Below are 13,505 nucleotides of genomic sequence, written 5' to 3'. Positions count from 1 at the left end.
AGTGTTTCATATTTTCAATGATATTCATTTAAAATATTTTATGCTAATAAATACGACAAGATGTGATAAAATCTAAACTAAAGAATAACCTTGTTTTATGAAAAGACCTGGAATCTAGAGATATTATAGTACTATTTTAAAACGATCGAGCATGCATGGACATTCACGACGGAAACGAAGTTTCGAATTTGGAAACCCAATGGAAACACTCTAATTAAGGTTCGAATGAAGTTACTGACTTATAACCTCGATCGATGTGTATATCCTTTAAAAACTTAAGATGGAATAATGAGAGAAGATCAGGTGCCTAGCCCTGAGCCCCTCTGACAATATTTGAATAAGTTGTGAACTTGAACCAAGAATAACAGCACGTACATAAACCAAAGAGGTACTCAAGACTGGGGTCATGTTCATGTGTTTGCTTGGCCTTATATATGAAGATGTTCTTGTACTCTGATCGGACACTGGCAGCTAGCTGGAATATTGTCGATCATCGTTCCCAGGTGAAGCAAGAAGGATGATTTTCATGAATTTCATTCCATGTACAACCAGATGAAGATGGCAGAGGAGGACTGCAAAGATTAGACAACGTTGGTCACGCATGCATGGGCAGGGTAGGGCAGGGCAGGGCACGCTTGCACACCGAGTCATGTCATTCGATCCAGACTCCAGATTACTAAATAATGCTGAAGCACCTTACTCAACGTTAATTGGTGACAGTAGTATTCGACTCATGACCAGAGCTACTGGAGGTCTACCTGGATGACATGATTGTCATATCTTCATGAAAACCCTCCCTCCAAAGTGATTCTCTATCCCCCAATATTTGATGGTCCAAAAATATTATGCCCATATCCGTCCTGAGATCAAGACGATTCTCTAATATTGGAACTTATGCATATGATCTCCTAATTGCTATCATGTCTTCCTGAATTTCTCATGATGTTCTAACATGTAAGGAACTGAGAATTCTGATTATAATTAGACGTTGATTTGTTGGATGAAATTGTTAAAATATTACCGTACTTATAATAGAATATATTTATAATATTTTAACATGTGTATGATAATATGAGTATTTAGGCCTCATTTGTTTCACAATGAGATGAAATGAATTGATATTAAAATTAAAAGTTGAATAAAATATTGTTAGAATATTATTTTTTTAATATTATTTTTGTTTTAAAATTTAAAAAAGTTATAATAATTAGATGAGATGAAATGAGTTAAAAGAAATTGTAAAAACAAATGAGACTAATCTCTATCATATTTAGTTTATTGTATATTATATTTCTTTTTTCTTCGACTGTCAAATTGGTATATATGGAGCTTAATAAATTAAAGGGAGCAGTACCACATGAGGGAAGAAGCTCATGTTACCAGCAGGAATACTACAACTTATTATATTTTTCCTCGTATTTTTAGTAAATTAGCTTGGGAAAAACCATGAAAACGACTATAAAACTCTCTCTCTCTCTCTCTCTCTCTCTCTCTCTCTCTCTCTCTCTTTCTCTCTCCATGCAGTAGTACTTTATGTGATTCTATAAAGCAGAAAAATCAAAACCTATTACCTATTCATCCCGACAAAGATGGATAGTTCAGTTCACTGGTCATAGCCTAAAGGAAAAGAAAAGAAGATGAAACCTGGCTAGCTAAAACCGTCCAAAGAGAATAAATTAAATTAAAGTAAGACTACTTAAATCTACATACTGCATACATATTCTTCACATCAACATATTTTTTTTCCCATCAAAATAGTTAAACAATGGGGAGGGGGAGAGTGGAGCTCAAGAGGATTGAGAACAAGATAAATCGGCAAGTGACATTCGCCAAGAGAAGGAATGGGCTGCTAAAGAAGGCGTATGAGCTCTCAGTTCTCTGTGACGCTGAGGTTGCCCTCATCATCTTCTCCGGCGGTGCGAAGCTCTATGAGTTTTGCAGCAGCTCTAGGTACGTACGTACGTTTTCCTGATCTATATATATTATCTATAACTGTGGTGACTGTTATGATATAATTAGTAAGAGATGTGGGTTGATTAGGATCTGGTCATGGCCATCCATGGATGGAGTTCTGTACCGTACGCACGTGCCCAATTAAAGCTGGGACGAATTCGCTTGCTCCTGAGGATAATTTCTTTCTGTTTTTCTAAGTTATGTTAGATCTGAAAGTTCTTAATTTTGTTAATTAATATTATCATGGGAATCAGTTTATGATTTTTTATTTTAAAGAGTTCAATATATAGACTGTTTTCAAATAATTTTTTATCCCTCTCGATCGGTTCCGACGGGACGCTGATCTTATATATTCTTGCACCAAAAAAAAAAAAAAGAAAAAAGAAAAAGAACTAATCTGTGTGGTATGTAGTTTAAGGTTTCCAATGATAATCTGATCTCTTTCGTAATCTATATAAATTTTGCATCGTTTTGTAGCCTCTGTTTCTTTATAAAATGAGGTATATATACCTACCAGAGATTCAAGAGGGGTTGGATTTAATAAGAAAAAATGAAGATCGATCGAGGGCTAGCTTGCCCGGCCCTAATGCTTGGCCTTGATCTGGATCTTAATTCAGAGGTGCAGTTGAAATGATCAGTACATTTAACCGTGTAGATCTAAGTTCTTTTTTGATATAAATATGAAGAGATCAGAAATTAAGGAGACTCTGATCTAGTACTACAAGTACGTAGTACGGCTAATGATCTTGATGTTTGCAAATTACCTACAACTAAATTCCATCTTGAAAAATGCATCCAAATGTTGAATACAAAACCTCTTACTACCATGGAGCTGAATCACCATGGAAGCTAGACTAGTCCTGATCGATGGTGCAAATGGAAAAATTATAAGTAGAGCCTAGCTGGCTATATATTGTTTTGTAGTTTAGGATGCATCTCTAGATCAATTTAGCTAATTTCTTCATGAAATTTGGCAATATCCTCACGTTCGATGATCTACTTGCTCTTGCCTTGATTCCAGCATGACTAAGACGCTTGAGAGGTATCGAAGTTGCAGTTACGGGACACCACAGGCCGCAAGCCAACCCGCAGCGCATCAGGTAGTACTTCAATCTGATCTTGCACGCTCTGATCCCGGCCCCCCCTTACACAATAATATTAATGGCACGTTATTAACAAAGAGAAAGAAAACGATTTGATCTTAATTTGCTGGTTATAATTTGTTGATGTAAATACTCTAGTTTAGAATTAATTAATATCTTGTATTTATATTTATTTTATATATGGAAAATGATGCATCCATCAAGGATCGACGCATCCCGGCCGATAAAAGCTACCGATTTCTTTTTTTTTTTTTTTCTTTATATTAGTTGTTAACGAAGTGTTTTTAAATAAGTTTGTAAATTTTTTTTAAATGTTTAAAGTGATTTAAAAAAATGCTTAAAAAACACATAATAAAAAAGTGTATTTTACACTTCTCGATAGAAACTCTCGGGACCATGACTTCTAGGTGGCCCTAGTAGTCCCCTTTATATATTTCTTTATTTCACTTGGCCTTATTTTCCCTATAATTAATAGGTCGTTTTATTGTACATAATAACTACTCATGCAGAGGAGCTACCAAGAATATATTATGCTAAAGGCTAAAGTTGAGGTGCTACAACGCACACAGAGGTAATTAATTCAACATATAGTTCTATATATATGTTTCCATATGCAGCTGATCACCTAAACGCTTGTGAATTAATAATTACGTACTTTTCCATATATATATATATATATATATTTGTCTGATCAATTATATAATTAAGAATAAAAAAATTACTTTTTCCATTGATTGTGCCAAATTAATAATTAAGCTGCTTGCATGCGTTATGCTTTCTAGACTAATTAACAACATTAATGCAGCTACTAAGACATTAATGTTCACCTCAATATATACATATATACTTGACTGCATTCTGTAGAAATCTTCTTGGGGAAGATTTAGAGAATTTGGGTATAAAAGAGCTCGATCGGCATGAGCATCAGCTGGACGCATCATTGAAGCAAATAAGATCAAGAAAGGTATTTTCAAAATTTTATAATTCAGAATAAAAAATTATTTTTGCTCAAATATTAATTAGTGTCGTAATTGTCATCAATCTATGCATGTAAACCAGCTAGCTAGGTGATAACTTACATATGGGATCGAAGTTTCTTGTATTTCCCTGCATATTTATCATGTGACGATCTAGTGCATATATATATGTATATATATATATATATATATATATATATATATATACATATATCTTGTTTTGGAAATGTTCCAAAACCAGATATGCATGCTGTTTTTTCACATGCATGGACGATATATAATAAATATTGTAGAATATATGTCCGAAAATTAAGATCTATGTGTGATGGCCACCGCACAACGAGGGCAACCCTCCACTGTAAGCTAGCTCCCATGATGGGTGCCAAGTACTCTCAGGCTTGTTCATTTTTGTTTTGTTAGTTTTATGTAGTGTCTCTTGTAATGTCTTTTAAAGGGTTTTGAAATAGGTTTTCAACTATGTTTTGTAGCAAGACATATATCTGGTTGAAGATTATCCTAGATCTTCTGAATATCTGGTTGAAGATCATTATCCTAGATCTTCTGATAGTTGATCTTATTCCGCTATCCATTTTTTGGCAGTTGCAGTTCATGCTCGATCAGATTTTTGACCTTCAAAAGAAGGTATCTTATATATTTGCCTAGAAAACTTAATCATTGTATTTATGGACTATCCAATAATATATTATCCAGGCTTTTATGGTGTGCAGGAAACCATGCTGCTGGAAACCAACAAAGCCTTGAGGAGGAAGGTACTATGCCTATATAGTAAAAGTTCAAGTTGTTCTAGCATAAGAAATATGCATGGTAGGAAGAAGTTCTGCATGCACAACCAAATACATGCATGGTCGATCTCATCTTTCCTAGTTTATTAAATGGGACACAAATTTCTCGAGTATTTCTCGAATATTAAAGAAAAGTTGATCAGATCTATCACCAAGGAAAACAACAAAAGGTACCAACGTTATTACTGTAAAGGCAATACAGATTGATCATGTGTCAATGCCACATGACACTAATAAACTGACTTAACAGTTGATCACGTGTTTGAAATAACATGCCAGAACTAAGAAATAAGAAAAATGGAAACACCCAGAAATGAATTTAAAAACCCTAAATAACTCAAAATAAATGGAAGACCTTAATCAACTAGCCCCCTAGAACAGTGAACCACCACCATGGGTGAGCATTGGCCACCTTAGGGATGGAATGCCTTGGATCACAATTCACTCATGACCGCACCCTAGCTCCAAGGGGAAGACTAATCGACCCCTAATAAACCACCACCGTGGGTGAGCATTAGCCACCTTAGAGCATTGACATCGGTTTCACCAGATTTATCTTTAAAATTTGATGAAAAATACATATTTTTCATAAATCCAAAACCTCCATAGTCATGATCCCACATTGGATTAACTATTAAATTAGTCAAAATAATAATATAATAATATTTTTTTAATAATAATATTTTTAATTTATTTTTTTCATATTTTACAATTACACTAACTATATGTTAATTAATAATCTAATTTAATACTTAAATTATTGTTTCCCAACTTAAATATAATGTGTCTCAAAATTGGAAAACAATAATATTTTTTAAGTAAATAAAATAATGATTATAGAGTGAATAGTTAGTCTTCAAATTTGGAGATTAACTTAAATGTACTGTAGCTCAAAGTTAAAACATTTTAGTGTATGTTTAATCCAATGCAATGATTTTAAACACAAATTCATCAAATTTAAAATATGACACTTACTTGATGAGTCCAATGACAATGCTCTTAGGGGTGGAATGCCTTGTCTTGGGGTGGCTCATGATTCTCTTATGTCGACCCACCCCTAAAGAGGAAAGACTGAACGACCCCTAATAGACCCCACCAAAGGGTGACATAGATCAACTCTAGAAAGGTAGATCGAGCCACCACTTGCAACCCAAATCCTAGTGTGAGTGCCCGGAATCATAAATGGTGGAATGTACAAGGGCACTCATGACCCGAGTTGGCCAGGGTCGTTGGCGCTCAAATGTCTGTATGTATTAATTGTAGAGGAGTAATACAGATGCAAGAATAAACAAAAAATGGTAACCTTTTTCCTTTGCCTAATTGACAAGAATTACAAAGAGCGCTTTTATTAATATCGTTGCTTGAAAGAGGGAGCTTATTTTGCTTGATAACTTGAGAGACTACATTCAATGAAATGTACTAATCTAGAGTGTTGGATTTTTGAAGAAGTCTTGATGCCAAGTAAAGCCACCAAGCCATGCCTACTCTTTTGAATGTTCTCTTGAAACCACAAAGGATAAAGACCCTTTTCACTCTTGCCCTCCAGGAGGATTGCCTTGGTTTGCATGTCCTTCATATAAAAATGGGTAGATATTAGTTTAAAATAACAGTTGTTATAGTACAAAATCATTGAATAGAGAGTAGATTTGTGGAGACTTTAGGATAGTGAAGGACATTGTTAAGAGATAAAGTAGAGGTAGGTGAGTGCTGCAAGAGAGTAGAACTAGAGTCTTCAATAGCTAGGCCTAATCCATTGCTGACAGCTACAGTCTCATTGGTCTCAAATGGTTGCTAAAGTGTGAGTTTGACCAAGTCATTGGTGATATGGGCATTTGCCCCACTGTCAGTATATCATTGATCTTCATAGGTAGCATTGGTTTGGGCCACCATCGCAGCAAGCTGAGGAGGAGGGTGTTGCTCTTGGAAGGAATAGTCCATCCTGTGGAAGCAACCTAATGCTTGATGATTAGTACATCCACATATTGGACAAGGGGTGGATTGCTGAAATGGTGAACCAGAATTTGCAAGAGGTGCAAACTTGGACTTGGAGCGAGCACCATTAGTAGAGGTTAGTTTCAGAGGGAAGTGAGTAGGAGAACCTTTGTGATGCGGTGATTTTCCTTTAAAGTATCAAGACTCTGACTTGTTAGTAAATAAGGCAAAGGAAAAGGCATCAGTAGCAACTGTGTACTATTGATTCAACAACATTTCATGGCTCAGTAACTCATCTTGAAAATCATCAAATGTAAAGCTATTTTCACGAGTAGCAAAAGAGAATGAAGTATCAAAGGAATTGAATTAGGGGTTGAGTCCACTGATGATAAGAATGGCCTAGTTTGAGTACTGAGAATACCTCACTACTATTTATTATTTTATTATTACTTTTCACCTACTATTCAATATTCTATCATTACTTTTTTACTATTATTCACAGAATATTTGAGAATACCTCACTACCAAAACGTAACCTTCATTATCTATTGGTTTACCAGCTATTATGTACTAATTGATCAGACCAAACCTTAGCAATTTGAAGATATTCTAAGCAAGCCTTGGAGCCTTGGCGTATAGTTTGGAATTGGACTTTGAGATGAGCAATGCGAGATTGAGACTAAGAGGTAAACCTGTTGCCAAGAGCTATCCAAACTTGATTGGCTATGTTTTAAACCATATACAGTTGAAAGAACCTTCTCATAGAGGGTAGCATTAATCCAACTAAGGATGTATTGATCTTTCTTAGTCCATATGAGAAATTATGGATTGATAGTTTTGCTACCTTCAGCATCCACGAGGTACTGTGTTAGGCAAGGCTCAGAACCATTAACTATGCCCAGCAGATCATGACTTCGTAACACAAGAAGAAACTAATATAGTCATAGGAGGTAGTTGTGTCCATCTAGTTTAATGGAGATAACTTGGTTAAAGTCGGGAATATTGAGAGTAGGAACAGAGGAAGCTGCAGCCACATACCATGAAAGGAAATTAAGTGAATGGATTGGCCAAGATGACCAAACATGTGCAAGTTATCATTAATAAATAGGCAACATATTTCAGAGTTACATTGTAGAGTTTGCAACAGATTTCATATCTACTTGTTGAGTGCACGCTTATCTGTTTGTTACATATTTGAATATTGAATATACAAGATAAAGACTAAAGCTCCTACTCCTATTATCATCTGCTGTCATCTTGAATTGATATTGATCATGATCTGTTACTTGAGAATTGGTAGGAGATTTATCTTTATTCTCTTGATTTGTTGTCTGTGTATCTACACTAACAACGTGCATCGTACAAGCCTCGATCATTTGAAGCTATGTTTGAGTGAAATATATCTCTAACTCGAATCGCCATTTGAGTAGAAATTCAAACACGCTTCAGTTAGTAATTTTTTTTTTATAATTAATTGTATTTATGTTAGGACGCCTTAGGTTATATAAGGTTTCTTACACTGCAAGAAATATGCATTTTTTTGGTGATAAGAAGTAGCCAAAAAAAGCCCTAAATTAGCTGGAATAGAACATTTTCAAGGATAAAATGATCACTATATCGTAGCCGCAAATGTTGCGCGCTAACCGCCTATTTTCGATGAGATTTTGGAATTGTCGGAAATAATTTTTTAGCATCAGAATACTATCACCGTAAAATAGTCTACATCGCCGTAATAAGCTGTTTCTGTCTATATCAATTATGGTAATACTATTTTCGCCGAAAAATGTGGCTTTTCTTGGCGATTTTTTGAGTCGATAGAAGCAAAATTTTGAAACAATAAAACTATACTTTTTGCGGCCAAATCTTAGTCGCCGGAAATAATTTTAGCCGCAGAAGCCACTTTTCTTGTAGTGTTATATTTTCATACCAGCCGTTAGCTAGGCACATCAGCGGTTAAGGCTTCTTTGTTTCCCCAATTCTTGGCATTCAACAAGCTGGTACTGTTGATACCTTTCAACATGCCCTGCGCCTTCCTTGGTTTGAGGTAATTAAATGCTTTCCTGCATCGATCAGTACTTTTCATGTAAAATATTTTTCTTTATTACTTACGGGAGTTCTCTCCCATAAAACACTAGTATCTATATATCCAAGGTTTTGGTACTTCTAATTTCTTCCATCCTTTTGGAGAGGGTGGCCAGGTGCAATATTTAATGGGGTTCTTTGGATACTTGAAGTACTGGAGTATTGTTTGAATCCCTAGCTGCGCGCTGGTTTAGCTTATGGTGAAATACGTAAAATTCACTTTGCTATTCATTGTTCTGCGTTATCTGAAATTACTCAATTAATATTATGTAACATGACATAATTAGCAAATTTTTGCACCATTGTTATGAATGAGTGAATTGAGTCCACGTGAGTCCAATTTTTGGGAATCAAAGGAAATGAGTCCACGTGTTCATTTTTATGAATGGGTGAATTGAGAGAATGAAGGGGGATAGAAGGGGTGTCGGTGGAAGAAGAATTTTTGGGTGTTGACGAAATGATTTCGGTGGAAAAAGGTGTTTGAGTTTTTAGTGGAAAAATTTCTTCATGGAAGATGACGTCGCGAGAGATAAAAATTTGTTTTGTGGTGAGATCAAGCAATTTATATCCTTTGACTCCGTATGGGTATCCAAGGAAGAGACATATTTTGGCGCGAGGGTCAAATTTTGTTCGGGAATGTGATAGAGTAGAGGCAAAGCACAAGCACCCGAAAACTTTTAGATGTGAGTAAGAAGGCTTGGTTTGATAAAGGATTTCAAAAGGGGTTTTATTATGAAGGATTGGTGTTGATGTTCTGTTGATTAGGTAGACCGCGGTTGTGATAATATCAGACCAATATTGCAAGGGTAAACCGAATTGAAATTTGAGAGCACGTGCCACGTTGAGGATGTGTTGGTGCTTACGTTCGGCAATGACATTTTGTTAAGGTGTGGCGACACATGTTAATTGGTGGATGACGCCTTTGGAATTGTAAAAATGTGGCATGTTAAATTCAGCGCCATTATCTGATCGAAGAGTTTTAATATGGCTGCCGAATTGGGTCTCAATGAGTGTGAAAAAATTGATTAAAGATGTTCAAGCTTCAGCTTTGTTTTTAAGAAGATAGATCCAAGTGCATCTTGTGAATTTATCGACAAGGGTGAGAAAATATTTTGCACCATTGTAAGCTTGTGTTGAGTTGGGCCCCCAAATATCAACAGAAACAATATCAAAAGGTTTGGTGGCTTTGGATTCTGATTCGGGAAAGGAAATTTTGTGTTGTTTTGCTAGTGGACAAACAGTACAGGGAAGGTGAGAATGATCTGAGCATTTGAGATTAAGATTAACATCATATAAAATATGCTTAGTCATGGAGCTATGTCCAAGCCTATAATGCCATAACATAAACTGAGTAAATTTTGAAGTGGTGGTATGATTGACAGATATTGAAGGAAATAAATTGTGAAAAAAATATTGCAAGCGAGAAGGCTCTGGTCTGAACAATATCAGGTGATACAAGTTGTTACACACCGTCCCCACTCCAATCGTCATCCAAGATGAAAGGCCCTGAATATATCAAGAATTGGAGAAAACAATTAGGCAGCAATTAGAATGTTGGGTTAAGGATTTGGCAAAAATTAAATTGAAGGTAAAATCAGGAACACATAAAACATGACGAAGGATTAAGTGAGGCATTAAATGGACATCACCAACATGAGAAGCAGTGGTAGTGGATCCGTTGGGCAACTTGATGATGCGAGATGTTGGAGTGATGTTATGTGTGAAAAATTTTAGGCTACAAATCATGTGATCTGTAGCATCGGTGTCTATGATCCAAGGTGTTTGAGTGGTTGTGGTGCATGCTGGTGTGTGTTTATAAAAAGAGGAAGATATACCAGACACGGGAAGTGAGGTAGCATTGGCGTTGTTTGCAGCAGGAGTGTTGGCGTTGTTGTGGGTAGGATTTAGTAAAGTAATGAGTTGCGAGTACTGCTCTGGAGTGAGAGATGGACCATGGTTAATTTCTTCCTGCACAAGAGAAGATTGATTAGCACTGGATTTGTATTTTGAATTGTTCTTGTGTCCTGGAGGAAACCCATTCAACTTGTAGCATTTTTCCCGCGTGTGTCCAGGTATGTGACAATGGGAGCAGACTGGTAAATGTAGATTTGCTTTGAAGCAACGCTCTAACGAATGTCCATGAATATTGCAGTGAGAACAGAACAAACGTTCACGACGTAGGTTTCGAATTTCGGAGGTCTTGCTGGCCATGGCAAGTGGAGTTGGGACAGAGTGTAGTTGTCGTCGCCTCGCCTCTTGTTGGACAAGTGATAGAACCCGATTAAGAGGTGGAAGAGGATCCTGAAGTAAAATTTGGACACGAACAGAGTCATAAGAATCATCCAAACCAATAAGAAATTGCATCACCTTATGAGTGTGGGTATAGTCCAGCAAGGTTTTGACCGCACCACAAGTGCAGGTGGGCATGGGCTCATAAATTTCCAGTTCATCCCAAAATGTTTTGAGTTTGTTGTGGTATTGGCTAATAGAATCAGAGTCTTGAGTGGAAGAGGAAATAGATTTAGCAAGTTGAAAAATCCGAGGAGCATTTTGTATGGAGAAACGCTCCTTAAGATCATTCCACACGCTCTCAGCTATATCGGCATGTGCAATGCTCGATCTAAGGTATGAGCTAACCGAATGTTGAATCCATGCTATGATCATGTCGTTGCAGCGTTCCCATGGAGCATAGAGAGGATCATAAGAGTTTGGTGGCTTGGTGATGGTTCCATCGATGAATCCAAGCTTGTTTTTTATGTTGAGAGCGCGGCGCATCGTTCTCGCCCATGTGACATAGCTTTCGGTAGTCAGCAGATCAGGGACTAATGAAGAAGAAGCGCCTTCGCCTGGTTGGATAAAAAATGGGCTAGCAAGATTTTGTAGGTTATTCTGAGCTCGGGATGTCATGTTGGGGTCAGAATCTTCGATCATTGCTCTGGTACCATATTAAGAATGATGCAGAAGCAAGAGGAAGGAGCTGAAGCAAGGGAGGAGACGACGCAACTGACTCGTACGCATGCAGACGGAATGAAAATAATAGAATGCATAGGCGCACAACAGAGACGTACTCAGCAGTTGGGAGAATAAATCTCGTGTATTGATCTGTCATGTACAACGTTTATTTATAGCTATATAGGATTGGTAAATGAAATATAAAAATAAACAATGTGTATTTACAACTCATCAAATAAAATTAATCTCTTCATGACTCATCAATCTGGTGGTCTTGTATGTGTTTGATAATATTCCTCTTCTAACTTCAATAATGTAACATGACATAATTAGCATCATTCATTTATATATGTAACATTATAAATATTTTGTTGCTCTCCAGCTTTTGAATTAAAGTGGAGCACTATTGAAATTATATATAAAAAAATGGAGGATTTGATTGATCTCTTCTTTTCATCTTGTTGCCTGGTTTTCTTATTGGAATTCTATGTTGTTCACCTGATCTTAGCTTTCATAAGACTCATGTGTATATTACGTACGTTGTTATTTCTATATCTTTTTTTTTTTTTTTTTTCCTATCTTATATACAGGACGTACGATTAATTAAGAATTCTACTAGCTGATCATCATTTACTGAACTTTTCTAGTAGCTAGCTATCAGCTTCAGGGCTTTTAATTTTAATGTTGGATATATATACATATAGTTGGAGGAAAGTAATGCAGCCCTTCAATCATCATGGGAAGCTAGGGAACAAATAACTATGCAATATAGTGGCCATCCAAGACAAGCTCAGGAAGTTTTCCAGCCTGCTTTACAATGTTGTACATTGCAGCTGTGGTAATTAATATAGTTTTGATGTTTTATAAGTTCTGTTCAAAGATAGGCTGGTCTATATAGTTTGTTCCCATGATCTAATTTATATTTTGGTATTTTTTTCCTTTTTTTTTTTTTTTTTTTCTTTTGCTGCAGTTACAATGTCGATCCTTTGGTGACAAATCAGGAAAATGCTGCAACTCATGATTATCAATAACCAGGTTCATGCACGCAAGTAATCATCCCTATATATATATATATATATATATATATATATATATATAGCTGACTGATCAAAGATATTGAGATCAGTTGGCATTCAATCTATTCAGATGTAATCTGTCAGCCAAATAAAATTAAGGTGTGGTAACGTCTATTAATAAGCTGTGATCATGTTTTGATCATACCTGTTAATATTGTGCATGATATTGTTGAAGTGTACGTTCATGTCCTACTTCACAAGGCTTCATATCTCATGAATATATATGTTTATATATGGACCACCTTATTAATTTGCAGTTAATTTGCTGGTTGTATGAATGCCTTTTCCAAGTACTAGAACTGTACCTGGTAGCTAGGCTATTGATCTACATGATGATCAAACCTATGATCTCCAATACTACCTCAATGACACCCGACCCTAGTACGGAACTGTACACCCACGACCTCCATATATAGTTAGACTGTGGTTAATTAATTAATTAGTTTCGAATGTCCTGCTGCTTGTATTAATTCTTATGGCTAGCTTGCATGCCTTAATTTTCAGTTACAATATGTGATAATTTTGTGGAATGAAATTAGCTAGCTAGCGGCTTACTTGCTTGGCAAAAACTTAATTAGAAAAATAATAATAAAAAAGAGAGAGAGAGAGAGAGAGAAACAAGAAAAG

The 13,505-nt window shown here is 36.0% G+C and overlaps 1 protein-coding gene across 1 annotated transcript; it reads left to right on the top strand.

Annotated features, from left to right (window-relative positions):
- The first annotated feature begins 1,527 nt into the window (after positions 1-1,527).
- LOC121256490 (agamous-like MADS-box protein MADS2) lies at positions 1,528-12,953 on the top strand. The gene is made up of 9 exons (XM_041157305.1): positions 1,528-1,950; positions 2,975-3,053; positions 3,566-3,627; positions 3,921-4,020; positions 4,634-4,675; positions 4,762-4,803; positions 12,507-12,640; positions 12,773-12,863; positions 12,896-12,953. Exons 1-8 carry the CDS (start codon positions 1,766-1,768, stop codon positions 12,831-12,833), a joined length of 705 nt encoding a protein of 234 aa, XP_041013239.1. The 5' UTR covers positions 1,528-1,765; the 3' UTR covers positions 12,834-12,863; positions 12,896-12,953.
- The last annotated feature ends 552 nt before the right edge of the window (positions 12,954-13,505 follow it).

Source organism: Juglans microcarpa x Juglans regia, chromosome 3D, assembly GCF_004785595.1.
Source record: "Juglans microcarpa x Juglans regia isolate MS1-56 chromosome 3D, Jm3101_v1.0, whole genome shotgun sequence".
Taxonomy (NCBI): Eukaryota; Viridiplantae; Streptophyta; class Magnoliopsida; order Fagales; family Juglandaceae; genus Juglans; species Juglans microcarpa x Juglans regia.
This window is presented reverse-complemented; position numbering and strand designations above follow the sequence as displayed.